Genomic DNA, 26,002 nt, shown 5'->3' on the forward strand with positions numbered 1-26,002 from the left:
TCATGTGTATACTCCTGTATCCCCTCATATGTATACTCCTGTACCCCTCCTGTGTATATACACTCCTGTATCCTCTCCTGTGTATATGGACTCCTGTATCCCCTCCTGTGTGACTATGTGCACTCTTCTATCCTGTGTGAGTATGCATACTCCTGTATCCCCTGTGTATGTATACTACTGGATCCCCCATGTGAGTATGTGCACTCCTGTATGTGTACTTCTGTATCCTGGGTATGTGTATACTCCTGTATCCCCTCCTGTGTATATGCACTCCTGTATCCTCTCCTGTGTATATGTACTCCTGTATCTCCTCATGTGTATACTCCTGTATCCCCCTCCTGTGTATATACACTCCTGTATCCCCTCATGTGTATACTCCTGTATTGCCTCATGTATATACTCCTGTATCCCCTCCTGAGAATATACACTCCTGTATCCACTCATGTTTATTCTCCTGTATCCACTCTGGTGTATACTCCTGTACCCCTCCTGTGTATACTCCTGTACCCCTCCTGTGTATACTCCTGTATCCCTTCCTGTGTATTCTCCTGTAGCCCTCCTGTGTATACTCCTGTATCCCCTGTTGTATATACTCCTGTACCCCTCCTGTGTATATACACTCATGTATCCCTTCCTTTGTATACTCCTGTACCCCTCCTGTGTATACTCCTGTATCCCCTGTTGTATATACTCCTGTACCCCTCCTGTGTATATACACTCATGTATCCCTTCCTTTGTATACTCCTGTACCCCTCCTGTGTATACTCCTGTATCCCCTCTTGTGTATACTCCTGTACCCCTCCTGTGTATATACACTCCTGTATCCCCTCCTGTGTGTGTCTACCACTAGCAGCGTAGTATCATCATGTGGGAAGAAGTTTAAGAGGAGCCTTGTGTCCCCCCACTTCCTCTCCTATAAGGCGAGTGTGACCTGTTGCTGCTGCCGGGAGACGGGAGGGGGAGGAGGGGGGAGGGTCAGGCCCAGTAATGTAATAGGCTGCTCAGCACTGCCCCCTCCCAGTGCACGCAGCCTGCCGCTCGCTGGTAGCCACGCCCCCTCCATGCAAATCTAGAGAGGAAGGCGCGCGGTGATTGGCTGCCCAGAAGCCATTTATTCCCTGACAGCCCCGTCACATGGACGCTTGTCTATTAACTTGTTTCAAAAAAGTCGCAGCACTTGTCAAAGGCACAGGATGAAAACTAGTTTCCTGGTTTGGTGAGAGCTGAGCAGCGGGCACAGTGCACCACTGGCACTACTACTACTACAACTACTACTCCTGCAACTACTACTCCAACTCCTGGCACCTCACCTGGCACAGACCACCTCACCCCTTATTTCCTGGCTGCTGAGGGCACCCACCAAGGCTGCGTGAATGTACAACATGATGGAGACCGAGCTCAAGCCCCCCGCCCCCCAGCAGACTTCTGGGGGCACCGGGAACTCCAACTCTACGGCCAACAACCAGAAGAACAGTCCGGACCGAGTGAAGAGACCGATGAACGCCTTCATGGTGTGGTCCAGGGGGCAGAGGAGGAAGATGGCCCAGGAGAACCCCAAGATGCACAACTCGGAGATCAGCAAGAGGCTGGGGGCCGAGTGGAAGCTGCTGTCCGAGGCCGAGAAGAGACCCTTCATAGATGAGGCCAAGAGGCTGCGAGCCCTGCACATGAAGGAGCACCCCGACTACAAGTACAGGCCCCGGAGGAAAACCAAGACCCTCATGAAGAAGGATAAGTACACCCTGCCCGGGGGCCTGCTGGCACCTGGGGGCAACTCCATGGGCTCTGGGGTAGGGGTCGGGGCCAGCCTGGGCGCTGGGGTCAACCAGAGGATGGACAGCTACGCGCACATGAACGGCTGGACCAACGGGGGCTATGGCATGATGCAAGAGCAGCTGGGCTACCCGCAGCACCCGGGACTCAATGCACACAATGCGGCTCAGATGCAGCCCATGCACCGCTACGACGTCAGTGCCCTCCAGTACAACTCCATGACCAGCTCCCAGACCTACATGAACGGCTCCCCCACCTACAGCATGTCCTACTCCCAGCAAGGGGCCCCTGGCATGACCCTGGGCTCCATGGGCTCTGTAGTCAAGTCGGAGTCCAGCTCCAGCCCGCCTGTAGTCACTTCTTCTTCCCACTCGCGGGCTCCGTGCCAGGCAGGTGACCTACGGGACATGATCAGCATGTACCTACCTGGGGCAGAGGTGCCGGAGCCATCTGCCCAAAGCAGACTGCATATGTCCCAGCACTACCAGAGCGCCTCAGTACCGGGCACAGCCATCAATGGCACGCTGCCCCTATCACACATGTGAGGACTAAGCAAAACAAAAAACTTTTATTAGTAGAGTTTGGACTTTTTTGGACTATTTTTGTACAGAGGAAAAAAAAAACGGGGGGGGGGGGTTGAAACTAAACAAAAAGAAAAAAAAATCAAAAGAACTTGTAAAGAACCAGAGAAAAAGGAGATGACACAAAGTTCTAGGTAGGAACTGGTCAGAGAGCTGGCAGAAAAAAATCCCAATAATATTTAGAGCTAGTGATGAAATGTTTTATTATTCGCAAGGACTTTTTGTACAGTATTTATCAGATAAACAGGGCACCCCCAGTGCCCACTGTTTAGAAGCTGCGACTTTGCCAATCTTTTTACACTTGTAGGTCAAGGCAGCTTGGCATGAGCTGCAGGAGGGGAACACTTTTTCATTTTTTGTTTTTTTTCCAATTGGGACATTTTATTCGTTTAGATAAATAGTCGCAAAAATAAACCCAGGACCCGTAAGAACCACTTGACAAAGAGCACAACAAAAGTGGAAGCTTTTCTTTATTTTATTCTTTTTTTTTTCTACTCATTGACTTATTAATTTATATCAGGCTCTTCATCCTGCACCACAAAAACTATTGTGTTTGACATATTTTCTTATGGTTTGTAATATTTCTGTAAATTTATTGTGCTGATATTTTCATTTTTTTTTTGAGCTCTCAGTTTCAGTAGATGTATTTTAAAAGAAAAAGAAAAAAAAAATAAGAAAAGGGGGCTCGGCTCGGTTAGCCCAGTCTATGTATATATATAAATATATGAACTAATCCCACCCTTATAACAGCGACATTTCCAACTTACGTTTTTACTCCATTCTGCAGTTTGAGATAAATAAATTTTTGAAATATGGAACCTGACCTGAGGTTGAGTCTTTGATTTCTTTTGTATCTATTCCTATCAGGCAGGTGACTGGGTTGCAGGCTAGCTGTATATAGTGCATGGTGACGTCATAATCCTTCATTTTTAGTGTTTCCTGAATGTGAATATCTTTAACCCTGATCAGTGGGGATGACAGGGGGAGAAAAAAAAAAAAAAGCCAGAATAATGGGACATCTATCTCCACACAAGGTAAATGTTACTTTGACATTTGGTGATAAAGTGGATCACTGTAATCCATCCGTCAGCTTCAGCTTCTGCAGAACTTCTTTGTATTGCAAACAAAATTGCGCCTATTAATCCTGTCTCTATAAATTGCCAGCGGGCTCCATCACTGGATATTATCTCCAGCCATAAAAGAAGCTTTTTTCCTTCGGCCACACTATACAGAAGAGGTCCTCCAGCTGTGATGAGGTAGAGTTCTCCTTAAAATGCTGCTGTGTCATGTGTGTACAGTGCCGGGATCGAATGATGGGGGTCAGGTAGGGTTAATAAATAATCGATATATTAGAAAGCAGCCGTCCTCAGCTTGAGATGTCAGCTCTCTTGTTATGGATATGGTAATGGCCATGCAAATCCTGAGCACTGCTGCTTTTCGGGAGGAGAGGGGTTAAACCGGCTGTGTGAACCTTTGCACATTAATGCACATCAGCATGTGGCGGGCAAGGAAGGGGGTGGGGGGGGGTCGCTTTATTGTATTGTCGCCAATGAATTTACCCTTTCAGTCAGAATATTTCTATTTATAATTTATTTCTATACATATATATATATATATATATATATATATATATATATATATGCAAATCAGCTCATCACATAGTGTGACCTGCAAGCAACTCAGGCTCCAGTTTAGAAGTCTCAGAAATATATATATATATATATATATATATATATATATATATATATATAATTTATTTATTTTTTTGGGGATGGGGGAGTCCAGGCCCCAGTTGCCACTTGTCGTCCAGGTCCCAATTTGTAAGCCTTTTTCTTTGTTGGTCTGTCTAGATCAGTGGTCTCCAACCTGCGGACCTCCAGATGTTGCAAAACTACAACTCCCAGCATGTCCGGACAGCCGAAGGCTGTCCGGGCATGCTGGGAGTTGTAGTTTTGCAACATCTGGAGGTCCGCAGGTTGGAGACCACTGGTCTAGATATTCCTTACGCCTATTTCAGAATGGCACAGAAATATGTGGCGCGGGCATTTAGGAAAAAGTGACTAGTGCACCAAATTTCCTATGGCGTAATTCTTTATATTTTTATTTTAAAAATGGTAAATTCAAAATAAATATTTGTATCTTCCCTGTGAATGCGATCTACAGTGCATATATATATATATATATATATATATATATATATATATATATATATAAATAGTAAAGATTGTGACGTTATTGATCTCAGTATAATGGTTATGGTTCTGCGATGTAAAGGCCCTTTATTCTGCATGCCTAGAAGCTTCCAGGAACGTGTAGATAATATTATTATTTTGTTAGAAATATAGACAGATATCCCATAGAAATATGGACATCGCATTCGTTCCTTCTATTGTGGTTTCTACGGTCATCTGCGTTTTCTTTAGAGTTGTCTCCTTGTTCACACGGGCGGATTACCTGCTGAATTTCCGCAGTGTATTTGCGGCGGAAAATCCGCAGCAGATAATCTGCTACCTTTGAATTCAATGGGTCCGAAGGAGAATCTGCAAAACTGCCTCTATTGCGGATTTTCGGATGAACCATTGAAAGTCTATGGTAGCAAAATCCGCTGCGGATTTCTCGCAGCAAATATGATGCGGAAATTCCGCAGGTAATCCGAAAGTGAGCTGTCTGTGTATTCATAACGGCATGGTTTGGGTAATATCTTAGATCAGAGTTACTTTATTCGTTTATAATTAGTTTTAGAGGTATGACCCCTAAATCTTAGTAATGTCTTTTAGATGGGTGTAATGTCCTTTCCATATATTATATCTATCTATCTATCTATCTATCTATATATATATATATATATATATATATATATATATTCCCATATATTTACAGTACCGTTTCCTCATTGTCTCACTAGTTTCCAAGGTTCTAGTTTAGTTAATGCCTTTAGATTTACATGTATATTTTAGAGTAATGTCTTCTATACTTTGTATGCAGATTTGTTGTTTTTTTAGGTTGCACCCCTGCTTTGATGTCTCCTAAATGATTGTCTCTGGTCACACAGATGGAATGTCTCCTAGGTGATCAAACTTTTTCTAGTCTCCATACCTGGTCTACAGAAAAATGTCTCAGACAAACTTGGTTCCATTGCCTCCTAGATTAGATTATTATAAGTCTTAAAGCTCTATCCCCTGAGGTTCCCCCAGCCTTATATCTTTGCTTCAATATACATAATTCCTCTCCAGCCATCAATATTATGGTTAATGGAATGTCTCTTATGTTTATAGGCTTCAGATCATTGTTTGCTAGTTTGGTATAATTGATTTAGTACTAATCTTTGGGGTAGATAAAAAGCCATAAAAGCCAATAAAAAATACCTATTCGTGAGAAATAAGATTGATGCCACTTTAGCCTTCACCAAACTCTAGTTAGTATATGTGTAGGGTAATGGAGCTGGGACTGTGTCGCCTAGAGTAGATAGATGTGTCCCTTGTCTCCTATCCTTATTTTAGGGCAGTGTTTCCCAACCAGGGTGCCTCCAGCTGTTGCAAAACTACAACTCCCAGCATGCCCGGACAGCCTCCGGCTGTCCGGGCATGCTGGGAGTTGTAGTTTTGCAACAGCTGGAGGCACCCTGGTTGGGATACACTGCTTTAGGGTAATGTCTCTTCAGCCTTCCATAATGTTTTGATGACTCCACTGATGAGATTAAAGTTTCCCATGTGATTGTATTAAACAGCCTGGTAAAGTATTTTGTAGAACAGGGCTGTAGATTAGCAGGCATCCTTGGCAAGGCAGCCTGACTGTTCATACAGCCGGTCCCTGGGGACCACAGCTCACATTAACTGCTAAATGAATATTTGACAAGGGCTCACTCGGCGGCTTTATTACTACAAACGCGTCCCGACTGGACTTTCAGGGGGTCAGAGGCCAGCGCTTCAATTAATTATTTATCCCGCTTGTTCTGGCGCAGCCGTAGACGGTAGTCGGGAATCTCTGGAGATCGAGAGAGATTGTACAGACAAAATAGAGTCTAATGTAGAGCAATGGAGCTGACTGCAGAGCAGGGGATGCCATGGTTCATTTTATCCTGATCATTATGGGACTAGTAGATAGAAGGATGGATGGATGGATGGATGGATGGATAGATAGATAGATAGGAGATAGATAGATATGAGATAGATAGATGATAGATAAATAGATATGAGATAGATAGATAGATAGATAGATAGATAGATAGATAGATAGATATGAGATATATAGGAGATAGATAGATAGATATAGATATGAGATAGATAGATAGATAGATATGAGATAGATAGATAGATAGATAAATAGATAGATATTAAAGATAGATAGGAGATAGACAGACATGGTATAAATATAAATATCTATAGATGGATATACAACTAAAATACAACTAAATTTAGGAAGGTAAAATAGGTATGGTATGAGTGCATATATCTAGAGCGGAATAGAAAGAAGTAATTAAATACATAGATATTGTATAGATACATGTTTAGGTCATATGAAAGATATGGATAGATAGATAGATATTGAATAAATGGATTTAGCTAAACCTGACAGGTAGAGGGATATATGGATAGAAATATTATGAATAGATCTATAGAGATCGATAGGCGGATAAATAGATACTTTATGAATATATAGGTCTATAGATAGATAGATATTGAGAAAATCGATGCAGATAAATGTGACAAGTAGAGATAGATATGGTATGACTAGATCTACATAGATGGATAGGCAGATAAATAGATACTATATGAATATATATGTCTACAGATAGATAGATATTGAGAAAATGGATACAGATAAATGTGACTGGTAGAGATAGATAGATAGATAGATATGGTATGAATAGATGTATCTATAGATGGACAGGCAGATAAATAGATACTTTAGGAATATATAGGTCTATAGATAGATAGATAGATAGATAGATAGATAGATAGATAGATAGATAGATATTGAGAAAATCGATGCAGATAAATGTGACAGGTAGTGATAGATAGATATGGTATGAATAGATGTATCTATAGATGGATAAGCAGATAAATAGATATTTTATGAATATATATGTCTATAGATAGATAGATAGATATTGAGAAAATCGATGCAGATAAATGTGACAGGTAGTGATAGATAGATATGGTATGAATAGATGTATCTATAGATGGATAGGCAGATACATAGAGATCCTATATCTAGATAAATCTATAGGTTAGAGATGGACAGATATGCATAGAGGCAGACAAATAGGCATGATATCAACAGACATCTCTATAGATGTATAAATAGATATAAATAAGTATAATAAGTAAAAATAAAATAAAAGTATAAATAGATAAATGTGTATTTAACAGAGAGATGGATAGATTGATCCACAGACAGACAGATATAGAAATAGGGATGGTACAAAGTGACACATCTCTACATAGATAAATGGAAGGCATAATACAAACTAGAAAATGAAATTAAATTCGTTAAAGTAAATAAACATTCGTTCAGTATAACGAACTTTTCAACCAATGTCTATAACCCCCCCCCCCCCCCCCCCCCCCCCCCCTAGTGCTGCAGGCTACATGGCCTTGCTATAAGGGGAGGTTTCGCACAGGGGAAGGGGTTTCTATACCTTCGATCACTCCCTGACCTTCAGCTATTCCTCCTCACATTGAACTATGAGCACTTTCTTTTTCCAATTCTGCAATGTAAATGAGTTTTGTGTTGACAAATTATTGGGGCTTTTGAGCTGGGGAAACCTCCATTCTTGTGAGAGATAAAGGCTTTACAATAGGGGCTGCTCATTCTTTGTAAGGGCTGAGAGTAAATAAACAGCGCTCTGTATTCTGGGTTTATGGTGGAGCCACTGTTCTGCCTGTGTGCACAGGGCACTACAAGATAAACCGCACACATTAGCACTGCGTTATATATATATATATATATATATATATATATATATATATATATATACAACTCCCAGCACTGCGTTATTATTAGGTGGTGATGAGATATTTATATAGATGGAGAATGTATCGATTATTAGCAGTTGTCTTGGAGTGAATGGGATAAGAAACTTTTAGTTATAGGGAGTACAGGTGACTTAGTACAAGAGGATTATGTTGGGTCTATATAGGGCATTGTTTCCCAGCCAGGGTGCCTCCAGCTGTTGCAAAACTACAACTCCCAGCATGCCCAGACAGCCTTCGGCTGTCTGGGCATGCTGGGAGTTGTAGCTTTGCAACAGCTGGAGGCACCCTGGTTGTGAAACACTGATATAGGGAATGCTGTGAGTGGAGTCCCCTATTAAAGTCTAAAATTAGAAAGAGTATGGATTATACAGTAGATTATTATTATTATTTTTTTCCAATTAAATAATTCTGAAATGTTAAGAGGAAAGCAAATTCTATAAGGGGAAAGAATGTAAACTTAGGGCCAGACTGGTGACGTCATGAGCCCTACTCCTTGCTTGGAGTTTCCCACACTGGAAGCTGCAGGCAACTACTGGGATTTGTGAGAAGCTGGACTCCCACCTGCGTTTTTTGGTTCTTTTGTCATTAAACATAAAAAAAAATAAGTGATTCCATTCATTTCCACTGCAAACTGCCTGATGGGAAAGCTGATACAAAGTGCTGTTATTTTATGCAACAGATCGGTTGTTCAAAAGGGTACAGGGTTAGGTTTTTATTTTATTTATAGCTAAACTGATTAGACTACTAATACATCAAATGAAATGTATTTGCAGTTTGTATTTGTTTGTAGTTTATCTCTATGGAAGGCAAGCAGCTATAGCTTCCTTTGCCATTGTTTGTGTCAGCTGATCATGCAGTTTCACAATACACAGAATGTGTGACTACTCCTAATGCTTCTTTTCACATGCTGCGTTTTATTTTTATGGTTGCCCAATTTTTTTTAATATACATATTTTCATATGCTGAAGTGATTGATACGTTTTTTTTTCTCTCTAAAAACCTCCAGTTTGTCCCCCACACTGAACTCAATGTCAGTAAGATGTAGGGAAAAACAAATGTTTTTCCAAAAAATATGCTAAGGCTCTGTTCACACCTGCGTTGTCAATTCCGTTTTTCTGTTCCAACGTAAGTGCTGAAAATCAAAAAATGAGGGTGTGCCAAATCTGTCGCATAAAGGGCACCAATGGTGACCAACAGACTCCATTGACTTGTGGTGTCCATGATTCTTATAAGAATAGCGCTGCACGCCACGCTATCCTTCCTCAAATACGGCGCAGTAATTGCGACAGACGCAGCCATAGGACACATTCACACTGGCGTTTTTTTTTTTTTTTTTGTTTTTTTGCAGCATGTCTTTTGATTGCGGCACTTTGTCAGCTATGTATGTAGTAGAAATTAGGCTAGGTTCACATATGTCCGGCATCCGGCATAGGTGAACTCAGCCTAAATCTCGACGCAACTGATGCCACAACTGATGACAACTTGTCATCAGTTGTATGGCATGCGGCGTCCATTGTTTCTGGGCAACGGACAGGGGAACGCAGCAAGCTGTGCTCCCCTGTCCGGTGCCCTCCGGCATGTCCAACCATCCAGCGTCAAAATTGAAACGTTGGATGATTGTGAACTGTCCCATTCAAATGAATGGGATCAGTTCTAGCCTCAGTTTCCCTCCGGTGCACACCTGTGGGAAACTGTTCTGGATGACTGATATATGTGAACAAAGCCTTAGTAGGATCCGTTATGATCAGTTGTGTTCTCAAAAAGACACTAGTGTAGATGAGATCTAAACTTACATTAAAAGTGCAAAAAACGCATTGTCCGTTTTTGATCCGTTTTTGTTTCTTTTTTAATCTGGCTGTATTTTCTCGACCTAAATATGGCAAATCAAAGACAACTTCACTAAATCGGTGCTAACATATAATTTGCTTTTTCAAGAGTTGAGTTCATTACTAGGATCCTTTTTTTTTTTTTTTTTTACATCTCTGGTAAATACGTCTTTAAATTTTTATGCGCAGGTTGTTTTTATTTCAGATATTGTGTATCTCCAAAACAACACAGGTCTTTCGTTATGTTTTCTGGACACTGGATTACTGATAGGACAAGTAATACATCTTTTTTTTGTTCAGTGCATCAGCTGTTCAATACTTCTTGCACATAAAAAAACGCAGGGTTGTGAAGGCATCTACTACTATACACACGTTTATATCTACTTATACACACTAATATATCTACTATACACACACCACTATGTTTTTGGAATTCTAAACATTCGAAATACAACTCTTCATGATGGATCCTTTTCATTTATTTCTTTGGGACAAACACCTAGGAAGTAAATCTGTTTGCATGAATTAATATAAAAAATGTAAAAAAAAACAAAAAAGCAACTAAACAAAAAACAAACAAAAGCCAATGTGGTTTTATCCTCATATGATCGTTCCTGACTGTGCTTTTTTTTTTTTTTATAATGTATTTATTTATTTTTTTGTTCTTTTGCTACATATCTATTTATTTCGCATTTTTATAGTAAATGTTTATATTTTATATGTAAACAATGCCAATGTGCAAACCAATGTTTTGTATCTCTGGACTCTTGTGAAGAATAGACACACATACTTGGTCGCCACAGCAATTTTTATTCCATAGAATTTATTGGAATCCATCAAAGAATTCTTTCTTATTTTGTTGAACAAAATAAATAAATAAATAAATAAATAAAGACAAGTAGGCTAGTGTGAACGCATCCATACCAACTTTCAAAAAGACGCTTATGCGAAAGTGGCCTAAAATGTACCTGTCTAGTATCCTATATATCAGTGGTCTCCAACCTGCGGACCTCCAGATGTTGCTAAACTACAACTCCCAGCATGCTGGGAGTTGTAGTTTTGCCTGTCTAGTATCCTATACATCAATGGTCTCCAACCTGTGGACCTCCAGATGTTGCAAAACTACAACTCTCAGCATGCCCGGACAGCCGAAGTGGTTAAAGACCACTGCTATATATACCGTGTTCTGGCTGAGACAAGAAGCAGTATAAGGCTATGTTCACACATAATTATTTGCTATGTTGGAATCTATATTGGAAAGATTTGCACCTTTTTCTGTGTTGGTTCCAATCCTGCTTTATTAGTTAAAAATACTGAATAAAATGTGAACATAGCTTGAGCCTAGCCTGGTGCATCTTCACTTTCAGTCAGTTAACCCATTTCACTATGCGTTTTTTTTTTCTTTCTTCTTGATAAAACCTTGCTTGGACCCAACCCAGATAGCACAGTATCACGATATAAACAGTGCCTAGACACCATACTTTTTAATAGATCTACTGGAAATGATAAGGCCAATTGGATGTTTCTGCTTTTAATATTTTATTTAATATAATATTCTTTTAATATTCTATTTTTATTGTCAATCCGTTGTCACTATAATAGTTCTTATATATTCGTTTATAGACTCTTTAACCTTGCTGTAATGATCTAAGTCCCAGCCATGTGCCGACAATTTATATCCAGTGTAAAGTGCTGTGATCTATGGGGGAATTAACACAAGTATCTGGCACTTAAAGGGCATAAATTGCGACATTTCCCCTTAATTTCATGTAATATCCGCGGGTGCATACGCGTTTCGGCAGCCGGGACACAGTTCTAGGTTTGATCCTGTGTTCTTTTGCAATGATGATTATTATTTTTTTCCCTTAAAGCCCTTACAAATTGCAGACTTGTGGAAGACAGAGAAATAATGAATGTATTATAGGAATGAACGAATTTCTCGGGAGACTCTTATCATCCTACAGCAGACTGACTGCTGATCCCCCTGCTTTATGCTAATCAGCCCCATGACGTCACCGCTCCAGCTTTTGGGGAGAATTAGTGCACGAAGTATAACACACACACACACTAGAAATGTATTGCTTCCATTTGTCTTTCACACTATATTTAGCTATACATGTGCACATAGACATTGTATTTATTTATTTGTTATTAACAATAATAATGTCTATAGTTTCAGAACATAATATCAAATCAGTATCAAACTATCAGAGCAATCCAGCAAGGGGGATTACATAGTGTGGAGCCCCCCCTTTAAGAAGCGCAATTAACTATTCACACAAAATATCTTGCGCACTGGCCCCATCATGGTTAGACAGATAAATAGAAAAGTTTTTCCTTCCTCCATCACACTATACAGAAGAGTTAATGAGATAAGTAGAGTTCTACTTTATGCTGCTGCTATGGGATGTGTGTACAGTGCCAGCAAATTCATTTGTGCAATATTACCTTATAATATTTCCTCCTTAGTGATCACAGGCAGATAGGAATAATAATAAATAATAAATAATCGATGTATTTAAGCAGCCGTCTTCAGCTTGAGATGTCAGATCAATTCTTGTGGAAGCCAAGCTAATCCTGAGCAATGAAGACTTTTTTTTTTTAAAGAGGGAAAGAGTTAAATTGGCATTAACTTTTGTACATTAATTGTAGCTACGGATGAACATCAATTAGCAGGTGATGTCGCCTTATTGTATTGTCACCAATGAATTAACCCTAATAATTGACAACATATACTTGTTTATAAGGCAACAGGGGGGACTTGTCTATATATATATATATATATATATATATATATATATATATATATATATATATATATAGATATATATCAGAAAATATATGACATGTCACGTGGTCAGCGCACAACAGTAGTTCTAGGTGTCTGTAATGTGCAATAATATAACCCAAGGCGCTTTAAATAGTCCCGATAGAAGAACATATATCGTGATCCTTGGTGCATAGAAAATATACCCGATCCCGGCTGCACAGATGAATATACGGGCAATAGTTGAGAAGAGATAGTGGCGAATTATTTATTGTTATATTGTTTATTGGACCGGGCGGGAAAGGCTGATAGAAGGCGCTAAGGTGCTGTCTATTCTGCTGCAATTTACCTAGAAGTAATCCTATAGATATATGAGGAACAGATGATAGATACATTATGAGAGATAGCTAGATTTAGGATAAATAAACAGATGATAAATACATTGTGAAAAATATAAATAGATATACAGATGATAGACACATTATGATAAATAGATATACAGATGATAGATACATGATGATAAATATATTATAAAAGATATACAGATGATAGATACACGATAAATAGATAGATATACAGATGATAGACACATTGTGATAAATATAAATAGATATACAGATGATATATAAATAGATTATATATACATTATGATATATATATATATCATAATATCTCATATATATATATATATATATATATATATATATATATATATATATATATATATACATATGAGATAATATATCTAGAGATAGATATGCAAACAGATAAATTGGCGGGTTGATATAGATAGATTGTGTTAATAAAATGATAATAACTAGATGATTGATAGATTAGAAAAACATTGCTGTTAGATTATAACAAGAATGTTAGTCAATTCTGTAAATGTATGTAATAAGAATATTTATCTGTCTTCATTATCATGATTATCTATTATATTAATAAACTGAGTAAATAGGAAAGGATCTATATGGTGTATTCAACAATACTGTACATAAAAGTTGAGTTTGGAAAGCACACTGCTGACGTCTACCTGTGCCCCTCCCCCACTGTACACACACTATACATTTTTGGGTGATTTAGGGACTCTTTACTCGACGTGCCCACTCCAATAGCCGTAGATAATACTTTCCTATGTCTTTTAAGTTGGTGTATTAGTGCAGTCATTAAAAGTAAAAATATCCCCCAAATAAGTGTCTCTGTGGGATCTGTGAGGAGCCATAGTCAATGGATGGGATGGCAGCAAAGCAGGATGAATTGAGTCCTGTCAGAGATGTCTTCTACTTGAACAGTCTGTTCTGGAAAATGCCAGGAGCTGGGTTATCCAGTGCAGGTGCAGTGCTGCTGGGGGCATGGGAAGGGAGGGAGGGGGGTCTGTGTGTTCAGCCAAAAAAGCACATTCTCCACAATAGACCACACACTGCCTGTCAGCATGGCATCAACTCACCCTCTTACACAGTGCTCAGTTCACAAAGTGGCTATACAGTAGCACCAGCAAGGCTCCTTTAATGAACATTTGTCACTTTGTATGACAAACACTGAATTTCTGTCATTCTGCAAAGAGAAGGAATCAAATAATCTGTCCATCTTATTAAGACATGTCTGCTTTTATTACTACTCTGCACATCTGACCCATTCGCAGATGATATCTCCCAACTGGCCAATTATTTGTATAGATAAATAGGTGAATCGCTCATCTGGTAAATGGTAGATTTATCATCATTAGCAGCAATCACTGTATACAAGCATGTACCTGCTTTATAGACTGTGAGTGCATTCTTCATAGACAGGATTAACCCAATCTCTAGCTCCAGTGCCCTGGTGCTGGTAATAGAGACTTCTTATTGTCACTGTCACCTCATTGCAGGCCTCTCTCCTCCTGCATGCAGCAGATTAGACCTCTTTGGGAGGACCTGCTGGAGCATTGCACTGCGAAAATTGCCTGCTTGTTTGCTTATAAAAACCCATGTAAGCAGAAAAGTTTTATCTGAGTACAAATGGCATCACCTTCAAGTGAATTCTGCTATTTCACCGCAAGCTGCTAAGCAGAAAAAAATGACAGGCAACCATTATTGTTTTGGGGAAGTTATTTTCTGCATCACTGTAAATGGATTTTATTACTTACAGGAAACTGGAGAGAAAAACGCACAACTTCATCAGGGGCTGCAGTATTACACCTAGATGTGACTAGACATACCAGAACTGATGCAAAATCACAATGGATCCCAGCGACAGTCACTGGAGAAGAGGATTTGTAAGATTTGCTCATAGAAGCATTCTGTATAGGTAATAGAGATTGAATGCAACTACTGCGCATGTCATGGGAAACAGTAACATCTATTCATATTTAACATACGTGGATATATATACATATATATTGTCATCTCATGTTGGATTTACTGGTAATTTTAGGCTGAATTTATATATAATATATATATATATATATATATATATATATATATATATACATATATATATATATACATATATGTATAGCCTAAAACTGCCCACAACTGATAACAACTGATGGCAAAGTGCATCTGTATGTATCAGTTGTCCAGGATTCGGCAGACATTATTTGTGCAGAACGGATGAAAAAAACGTATCAAGATGTATTCCCCTGTCCGGCACTGTGTAGCATATCCGATGACCCGGTGTCCAAATGAAGGCACCGGAGGAACGTGAATTGTTCCATTCAAATATTTAGGATCAGTTTTACCATTGGTCATTGTCATGTTTCTTTTATACCGACACTAATCTTGTGACAGATGGTCTTGTATTATCCTCACATTCCCTCTACCCCCCCAAATATTACATTTCCACCACTGTGCTTTACAGTTGGGTTTTGGTTTTTGATGTTCTTGAGGACACTTTAGTCTTTCCCTGATGTTACCAGCCAGCAAAGCCTTCCCCCTGGCACACATCTCCTGTAGATATAACTAATGCAAAACCGAGTGGTCCAGCGCTTGTGTCGGTGAATTCATGAGGATTTATTAACAGATTAAAGACAGGCACAGACCAGGTGACGCGTTTCGGCTACGCTAGCAGCCGAAACGCGTCACCTGGTCTGTACCTGTCTTTAATCTGTTAATAAATCCCCATGAATTCACCGACACAAGTGCTGGACCATTTTATTTTGTTCTATATTGCCTGGACTTGGTCTGCTCCGGGTATAGAAGGAGAGCTGTGGAATTTCTAATGCAATTTGTCATTGATGTAACAAGATCTACCTGTAGGTTCTGGGATTAAAATTTGGGGTTCTTGGAGGCTTCTTATATTATCTATAGGGATGGCATGCCTTTGGCATCTTGGCATCTCCACTTGTGGAACATACTCCATGCATTTGTCTCTTAAAAATGTTGAATATCGTTTTAGACTCCTAGATATTTATAAACTTTTTTCTAGAGACTTTAAATATTATTATTTTTTTGATCTAGGCATAGTACAGCCTTAGATCTCATTAAGAAAGAACCAACCAAACAGGCATAATTGTGCCATGTCCACACTAATGTCCATCACCTTTAGTTCAGTTATATCATCTTATTTCTTTATATACTGTTTATACACTGTTTCAATGAATAGAGAATATTGATATTTCCCCATATGTTAAAAAGCAAGAAGTGTCCTTTCTATTTCACATGACTGAATGTGAGGCAACCATATACATAAGTGTTAGACCCATTTTCACCATTTATATTCCTACAGCCCTGTATGTAGCATTCATGTACACACAAATTCATATCTAGTTTACATGTACATTTAGACCAATGGGCAATGTTTATATACATTACATACAGAACCACAGAGATTGATGACAAATGTGGCAATATCCCCAATTTTCTTATGGCCATTTTCCTAGTTCTGAAACTTGATATCAATGAGATAGAACTGGTGCTATGGGGATTGAATGTCAGGAGGGAGGACAGAATAGGGTGCTCCCTAATCCTGGTGTTAGGCAGATAACTTTAATTTTGATAATCTCCTCTACTTCTCAACATTCCTGTGCTGTGTTTGTTCTCTGTGAGACAAATAAACCACTAGTGACACATGAAGGCTACTAATTCCAGTTAATATGATCTTTATGGCAATATAAGAGCGGATAATTGGCCTATTTTTTGAAACAACAATGTAATTCACAATAGCTTTATTATTTAATAACTCCAGGCCTTGTTTTGGGGGGGACCCCGGCAGGGAAGACCAAGAACAATGGCAAAGTAATTGTAGACATTTCGGGAGATGACTTGTGGAAATGAACTGTTTGGATATGGAGGGTCCCTCGGATGTCTGGCCCCCTACTCACCCTCCTACCAGACCATACAACGTGGGATTTATGGGGAATGCTGTTGTGTGCTGTGCCTAGCAACAGCCTGGATATTCCCAGAGTAAATACACTCCACAAGCCTCAAGACTTGCAGATCAAGGCTTGGAAAAGTCTACAAATCCCCCTCTCACCCTGGCTGCTATAGCTGTTCTGCAGTACAATGACTGTGTACAAATGTAGCAGAGCTAAGTTTGTCATTTCACTATTTCCTTTGTGCACTTAAACTTCAGGCCTATTTCAACCTAACAAAAAAAATCTATATTTTTTTTACATATATATATATATATATATATATATATATATATATATATATATATATATATGTGTGTGTATATGTAAAAAAAATATAAGTATATATATATATATATATATATATATATATATATATATATCTATCTATATACAGTGGTCCCTCAAGTTAAAATATTAATTGGTTCTGGGATGACCATTGTATGTTGAAACCATTGTATGTTGAGACCAGAACTCTATGGAAACCTGGTAATTGGTTCTAAAGGCACCAAAATGTCATCCAAAAATAGGAAAAAGTGAGGATTAAAGATAAATAAGTAGATAACTAATATAGATAAAGCAAATCCTTACATATAAAAGTAAGAAAGATCTGCTGGGAGCTGTAAATCACTGTCTATGTCAGTGTTTCCAAAGCAGGAAGCCTCCAGCTGTTGCAAAACTACAACTCCCAGCATGCCCGGACAGCCAAAGGCTGTCCGGGCATGCTGGGAGTTGTAGTTTTGCAACAGCTGGGGGCACCATGCTTGGGAAACACTGGTCTATGTAGAGGACAGAGGATTCTTCGGGGTCCTGTACAGTACACGCAATGTCCTAAAAAAGTAACATGGTGTCCCCCTCACCTGGTGTCCAAAGGAGCAGCTAACCCTGGGACAGGTAAAGAGTACAGAACATGTAATACCTCCCTGTACAGTAGGGGGTGCTACCAGACACCAGTCAGTGCATACACTTCAGTAATACAGGTGTTTAACGGTAAATTGCCCATTCTGATTGGTCAGATCTTCCAGCCATTGACGCATTTCACAGATCTGGACTGTCTGTACATTGTATGTTGAGTCTGGTTTCAACTTACAATGGTCCAGAAAAGACCATTGTATGTTGAAACTATTGTATGTTGAGGCCATTGTAAGTTGAGGGATCACTGTATAACTGTATATATATATATATATATATATATATATATATATATATATATGTAAAAAAAACATATATATATATACGTAAAAAAATATATAAGTATAAATATATCTATATATATATATATATAGATATATGTAAAAAAATCATATAATTATAAATATATATATATATATATATGTAAAAAAATATATAAGTAAAAAAAAAAAAATATATATATATATATGTAAAAAAACATAAGTATAAATATATATATATATATATATATAGATATATGTAAAAAACATATAAGTATAAATAAATAAATCTATACTTATATGCCAGCAGACGTCTTTTGATGTGCCCCAGTGTGAGCAGTTCCAATCTATTACACTGTGCTACCTGTTTGGCAACAAGTCCCAGAGGTGACAGCTCGCACTCATAGAAAACTTTCCCCACAGAGGGGGCCTGAACAATGGTGCTCCTCTGCTAGCTCACCCCAAGCGTGGAACAATGTCAGCTTTGATGCACTTTAAGCAGGGACAGCAGGGGACTGTGATGATGTATGGCATTCTTCATCCTTGTGCATCGGATCCTGGGAGAAGCAGGAGGAGGAGGAGGAGGAGGAGGAGGAGGAGGAGGAGGAGGGGGCACAAGTGCACAAATAATGCCACAAACAGCTCCAACTCATTTATCCGCTCACTTCACATAGTTTTCATGAAGGGGGGGTCTCTGCACATACCCCATTCACATTACACAGTCTATGACGTTATGTTAAGTTACCGATTTTTATTTTCACTTGGAGACCTTGGAATTCTTTCTATATTTAGAGATCATATACCTAATTTCTCTTCTTTACAAGAGGCAGTGTTCATGACTAAAGAAAGTGTGCTAGTAAAATACACCTATTTATCTCATAACTGTCTATCTGTCAAAAAGAAATGACATCTCATTTTTGTTCCTGTTTAACGTATACGTTTTATACACTTGAAAAGGAAAAAATGTATAGGTTCAGGGATGCTAAAAGCTGATGCTGCTGGATGCCATACAGAAAGCTGTTTCCTATTGACTTACATCAAAGAAAAAGAAAGAAAGAAAAGAAATTGTGTTATTTTGTCTTTTTGTACAGAGCAAAAATAAACGCACTTCAGCAGAAACAGTGAAATGCAGACAGAAATGCAGTGTGAACACCTCCCCTAATCCTGACGGTTTCTTACAAAATCATTATTGTTGCTGGGTTCACACTGCATTTTTGTCTCCGCTGCAGTACATTTAATTATGCATTGTAGTCTACACAAAAAACGCATGCAGCAGGGTACGTTTTTAGCGTCCCTAAACTTTTTTTCTTTTTCAAGTGTATAAAACATAAGCACAGTGTGAACCCAGCCTTATTTATTAGTTCTGTCAATACAATTTAGTGCTTTTAACTATTCACATTTGCATTTAGATAGATAAACATAAGACATATATATAAATATATATATATATATATATATATATATATATATATATGATGAATAAATAGATAGCTATATGATAGATGTAAGATAGATAAACATAAGACATATATATATATACATATATATATATGATGAATAGATAGCTATATGATAGATATAAGATAGATAATCATAAGACATATATATATATATATATATATGACATGAATAAATAGATAGCTATATGATAGATATAAGATAGATAAACATAAGACATATATATATATATATATATATGAGGAATAGATAGCTATATGATAGATATAAGATAGATAAACATAAGACATGTAAATATATATATATATATGATGAATAGATAGCTATATGATAGATATAAGATAGATAAACATAAGACATATATATATATATATATATATATATATCTATGAGATGAATAAATAGATAGCTATATGATAGATATAAGATAGATATAAGAGTTAGATAGATACAAGATTGATAGATAGATATAAATATATAAAAAAATATACAAATATATATATGATGAATAAATAGATAGATAGATATAAGATAGATAGATAAAATAAGAGATACAAAAAATGGGGGGGGGGGGGGGGGTAGGGCATTCACCATTGTAGGTGTAAGTGAAGCATTTTACTTTTGTTGTAATGTGTAATGTGGAGAAGTACCACATTTATTAAATGGTCACAGAGCATTTGATACATTTTGTGGAGGTACACATTGTGCCAAAATATCTCCAAATATTGATGGAAAAAATGGTAAACACAATGATAAATGCCGGCCAGGGTGAGAAGCACATCAGAGATTGTAGATGGATGGTGCAAGCAGTGACAAGGCTCAGGTCTGGAGCCAATGTTAATCCACAAAAAGCAGATATGCTGCAGCACACAGTTGTAGTAAAAATGATGGATGACATTTATCATTGTCTTTAGACTGTTTTTTTGCATATAGAAAAGTTGCAAAAAAGGCGCAAGCAGGGTTTATTTGCACCTTTTTTTGCCTTTTGGTTTACTCATTTCTGCTGATTTTATGAACTGCGCCTTTTGGTGAAAAGGCGCAAAAAAGGCGCAAAGCCATAGAAAAGTCTCTAAAACTACACCAGCCCAGACTTAGCTTTTTGGTTTATGTGAAGAGAGAAATTTCAGAAAATGTGACCTGCACAAAATGTATCAAATGCTCTGTGACCATTTAATAAATTTGGTGCTCCTACACATTACTGCACACAAAAAAAGGTCTAAAAAATGCTTCACCTACACTACAATGATAAATGCCGGCCAATATGCAGCCTTTATTTCATTCCAAAAGTGCACTTTTGGAATTGAATAAAGGCTACCTATCTTTTTCACTAAAACTGTGTTCTGCAGCATACCTGCTTTTTGCAAGATAAATAGACAGACAGATAGACAGACAGATAGATAGATAGATAGATATAAGATAGACATACAAGATAGACATACAGACAGATAGATATAAGATAGATAGATAGATATGAGATAGATAGATAGATATGAGATAGATAGATAGATATGAGATAGATAGATATGAGATAGATAGATAGATATGAGATAGATAGATATGAGATAGATAGATAGATATGAGATAGATAGATATGAGATAGATAGATAGATGATAGATAGATAGATATGAGATAGATAGATATAAGATAGATAGATTGATATAGATATAAGATAGATAGATAGATAGATATAAGATAGATAGATGTAAGATAGATAGATAAATATGAGATAGATATAAGATAGATAGATAGATAGATATGAGATAGATAGATATAAGATAGATAGATATGATATAGATATAAGATAGATAGATAGATATGACATAGATTTAAGATAGACAGACAGACAGATAGATAGATAGATAGATATATGGATATAAGATAGATAGATAGATAGATAGATATGATATAGATATAAGATAGATAGTTAAACAAATGTACAGATAATGATGAAAAATAAATATAGAGGACAGCTAAAAATTGTTGGAAATATAATAGATAGAAATCTGGATATAAGATAGATAAATACAGTTGATAGATATTACCTATATATTAAATAGCTTAACTACAGTCTTGGCCGTAAATGATGGCACCCCGAAATTTTTAACGAAAATTAAGTATTTCTCACAGAAGAGTATTGCAGTAACACATGTTTTGCTATACACATGTTTACTCCATATGTGTGTTTTGAAACTAAACCAAAAAAGGGAGGAAAAAATGTCACACCAAACGCCAAAAATGGGCTGGACAAAATGATTGGCACCCTTTCAAAATTGTGGAAAAATAAGATTATTTCAAGCATAAAATGCTCTTTTAAACTCACCTGCAAGTTACAGATGTGGGCAATGTAAAAATCACATCTGAAAGCAGATTAAAAGGAGAGAAGTTCACTTAGTCTTTGCATTGTGTGTCTGTGTGTGCCACACTATGCATGGACAACAGAAAGAGGAGAAGAGAACTGTCTGAGGACTTGAGAACCAAAATTGTGGAAAAATATCAACAATCTCAAGGTTACAAGTCCATCCCCAGAGATCTAGATTTGCCTTTGTCAACAGTGCGCAACATTATCAAGAAGTTTGCAACCCATGGCGCTGTAGCTAATTTCCCTGGGTGTGGAAGGAAGAGAAAAATTGATGAAAGGTGTCAATGCAGGATAGTCCGGATGGTGAATAAGCAGCCCCAAACAAATTCCAAGATATTCAAGCTGTCCTGCAGGCTCAGGGAGCATCAGTGTCAGCGCTAACTATCCATCAACATTTAAATAAAATGAAACGCTATGGCAGGAGACCCAGGAGGACCCCACTGCTTACACAGATACATAATAAAGCAAGACTACATTTTTCCAAAATGAACTTGAGTAACCGAAATCCTTCATTGAAAATGTCTTGTGGACAGATGAGACCAAGATAGAGCTTTTTGGTAAAGCACATCATTCTACTGTTTACCGGAAACGTAATGAGGCCTACAAAGAAAAGAACACAGTACCTACAGTGAAATATGGTGGAGGTTCAATGATGTTTTGGGGTTGTTTTGCTGCCTCTGGCACTGGGTGCCTTGAATGTGTGAAATGCATCAGGAAATCTGAGGATTTTCGGTCGCACTGTACAGCCCAGTGTCAGAAAGTTGGGTTTGTGTCCAAGATCTTGGGTCTTCCAGCAGAACAATGACCCCAAACATACATCAAAAAGCACCCAGAAATGGACGGCAACAAAGCGCTGGAGAGTTCTGAAGTGGCAGCAAAGAGTCCAGATCTAAATCCCATCGAATACCTGTGGAGAGATCTTAAAATTGTTGTTGGGAAAAGGTGTCCTTCCAATAAGAGAGACCTGGAGCAGTTTGCAGAGGAAGAGTGGTCCAACATTCCGGCCGAGAGGTTTAAGAAGCTTATTGATGGTTATTGGAAGCCACTAATTTCAGTTATTTTTTCCTAAGGGTGTACAACCAAATATTATGTTATGGGTGCCAATACATTTGTCCAGCCCATTTTTGGAGTTTGGTGTGACATTATGTCCAATTAGCTTTTTTTCCTCCCTTTTTTGGTTTAGTTCCAATAAACACAAAGGGAATAAACATGTGTATAGCAAAACATGTGTTACTGCAATCCTTTTCTGTGAGAAATACTTCATTTTCTTGAAAAGTTTCAGGGGTGCCAACATTTACGGCCGTGACTGTAAAGGAGATAAGTACAATAGCTAGATTGATATACCAGGAGACACAAAGATCAAGGGATTGACAGATAGGTAGATGGAAAGATAGATAATACATAGGAAATATATATATAGATAGATATATATAGATAGATAGACATGTGATAGGTAAGGGATAGATAGATCCATCCGAGGTTCCAAGGTCTCATCTAACTGTACAATTATAAGGCCTGTTATTGAATGAAATAAAATAACTTAATAAAGATAGATAGATGTTAAATAGATAGATATTATATAGATTGATATTAGATAGATGTTAGATACTGCAGATAAATGTTAGATAGATAGATGGATATAAGATAAATAGCTATTACATAGATAAAAAGATAGCAAGATAGATAGATATTAGATACACATATAGGTGCAGCACATTCTAAATGAAGTCCTCTAGTAAATTGTGCACGCAGTTATGGGATAGCAGTTAGCAAATCCAAAATATAGATAGATCTTTTAGATAGATAGATATTTGATAAGTTTTGATTAGCAAGATTAGAAACAGATACATGTGCAATCTTGACATATTACTTAAAGGGGTTATCCGGTGCTTACACATCATATCCCCCATCCAAAGGATAGGAATAAGATGCCTGATAGCGGGAGTCCCGCCGCTGGGGACCCCCGGGATCTTGCACGCGGCACCCCTTTTGTAATCAGTCCCCAGAGCGTGTTCGCTCCGGGTCTGATTACGGTCGACCGCAGAGCCGGCGGCGTGTGACGTCACGCCCCGCCCCCATGTGACGTCAAACGGGGTGCCACGTGCATGATCCCGGGGGTCCCCAGCTGCGGGACTCCCACGATCAGGCATCTTATCCCCTATCCTTTGGATAGGGGATAAGATGTGTAAGCACCGGAGTACCCCTCTAAAAACACCAGTGGATATCTTTGGGAGAACAGGCTAGGCTTTGGAAGATTGTATGTATTATTAGACAAACTGGTCTATTTAAAAAATGAAAAAATAAATATTTACTCATTTAAAAAAATAAATAAATAAAAGGATTAAACTATCTCCACAAATAAAATTAGATAGCTGAAAAAAAGAAGATATTCAGTGGACAGTGTGGGTGCAGAGACTATTACTGTTCTGTGCATTCTATATCATGTATATTATAATGAACTCTGAAAGTTGTTTGATTTAGATTAAAATGTACCTATGGAAAACACAGTTTTTGCATGGTGCCTTTAAGGTGGTTCCCTGACAATTTAACATTGATGGCCTATTCTTAGGATGTTTGACCTCAGGAACGTTTCTCAATCGGCACAATGAAAGTAATGTGGTATAAAGGGAGGCACTGCCCCCATCCATGTTTAGGTCCTGGAGTGCTGCTTTAAATCACCAGGGAGGAGGCATTAACACATTTTACTTAAACGCTGCATTTAGGCCTCATTGGACCCACACAGTCATCCTTCCAGTCAGTCTAGATGACTTCTTCATGTTTCCCAGTACATTTAGAAATTCCTTTTATTTCTAGCAATTAAGAAAACATATTCAATGGCTCAGATGTACTAATGAAAATGACAAGTTTTACCCCCAAACCCAATTTATTGTGGATTTTAAAATCTTTTTCAGTTGGGCATGGCTTTGGTGAAGGGCACTAAAATGCTTGACCGCAGACTAAAATTGTTCCAAAATTCTTGATTCAAGTGCGGCTTAAGCCATTGAAAAGTTTGTCTTATTTAACCTAGACATAATGCAAAAGGTTTTACAAACACTGTGATAAGTCTGACACATCTGGAGACTGTCTAGTCCATTGTTTCCCAACCAGGGTGCTTGTAGGCGTTGCAAAACTACAACTCCCAGCATGCCCAGACAGCCGTTGGCTGTCTGGGCATGCTGGGAGTTGTAGTTTTTGCAACAGCTGAAGACACACCCTGGTTGGGAAATACTATTTTAGTCTAAGTCTACACTGTTTAAAAACTAGAGCAGTGTTCTCCAAAAAGTGTGTCTCCAGCAAAACTCCAACACCAAGCGAGTCCGGACAGTGTGCCTCCAGCTGTTGCAAAACTCCAACACCAGGCAAGCCTGGACAGTGTGCCTCCAGCTGTTGCAAAACTACAACTCCAAGCATGCCCGGACAGCCTTGTGTTTTTCAAACAGTGTGTCTCCAGCTGTTGCAAAACTCCAACACCAAGCAAGCTCGGTCAGTGTGTCTCCAGCTGTTGCAAAACTACAACTCCAAGCATGCCCGGACAGCCTTGTGTTTTTTAAATAGTGTGTCTCCAGCTGTTGCAAAACTCCAACACCAAGCGAGTCCAGACAGTGTGCCTCCAGCTGTTGCAAAACTCCAATACCAGGCAAGCCTGGGCAATGTGCCTCCAGTTGTTGCAAAACTATAACTCAAGGCATGCCCGGACAGTCTTGTGTTTTTTAAATAGTGTGTCTCCAGCTGTTGCAAAACTCCAACACCAAGCGAG

The 26,002-nt window shown here is 38.2% G+C and overlaps 1 protein-coding gene and 1 long non-coding RNA gene across 3 annotated transcripts in view; both read left to right on the forward strand.

The window, feature by feature from the left end:
- LOC130361792 (uncharacterized) overlaps positions 1–26,002 on the forward strand; it is a 111,497-nt gene that overhangs the window by 80,180 nt on the left and 5,315 nt on the right. For both annotated transcript variants that reach the window (XR_008891154.1, XR_008891155.1), the window contains one exon: positions 15,053–15,211. This is a non-coding gene — a long non-coding RNA (uncharacterized LOC130361792). The remainder of the gene's footprint in view (positions 1–15,052; positions 15,212–26,002) is intronic.
- On the forward strand, positions 1,127–3,177 carry SOX2 (SRY-box transcription factor 2). Its single transcript, XM_056565286.1, has one exon. The coding sequence runs from the start codon at positions 1,374–1,376 to the stop codon at positions 2,316–2,318; it is 945 nt and encodes a 314-aa protein (XP_056421261.1). The 5' UTR covers positions 1,127–1,373; the 3' UTR covers positions 2,319–3,177.

The sequence above is a fragment of the Hyla sarda genome, chromosome 3 (genome assembly GCF_029499605.1).
Source record: "Hyla sarda isolate aHylSar1 chromosome 3, aHylSar1.hap1, whole genome shotgun sequence".
NCBI classification, from domain to species: Eukaryota; Metazoa; Chordata; class Amphibia; order Anura; family Hylidae; genus Hyla; species Hyla sarda.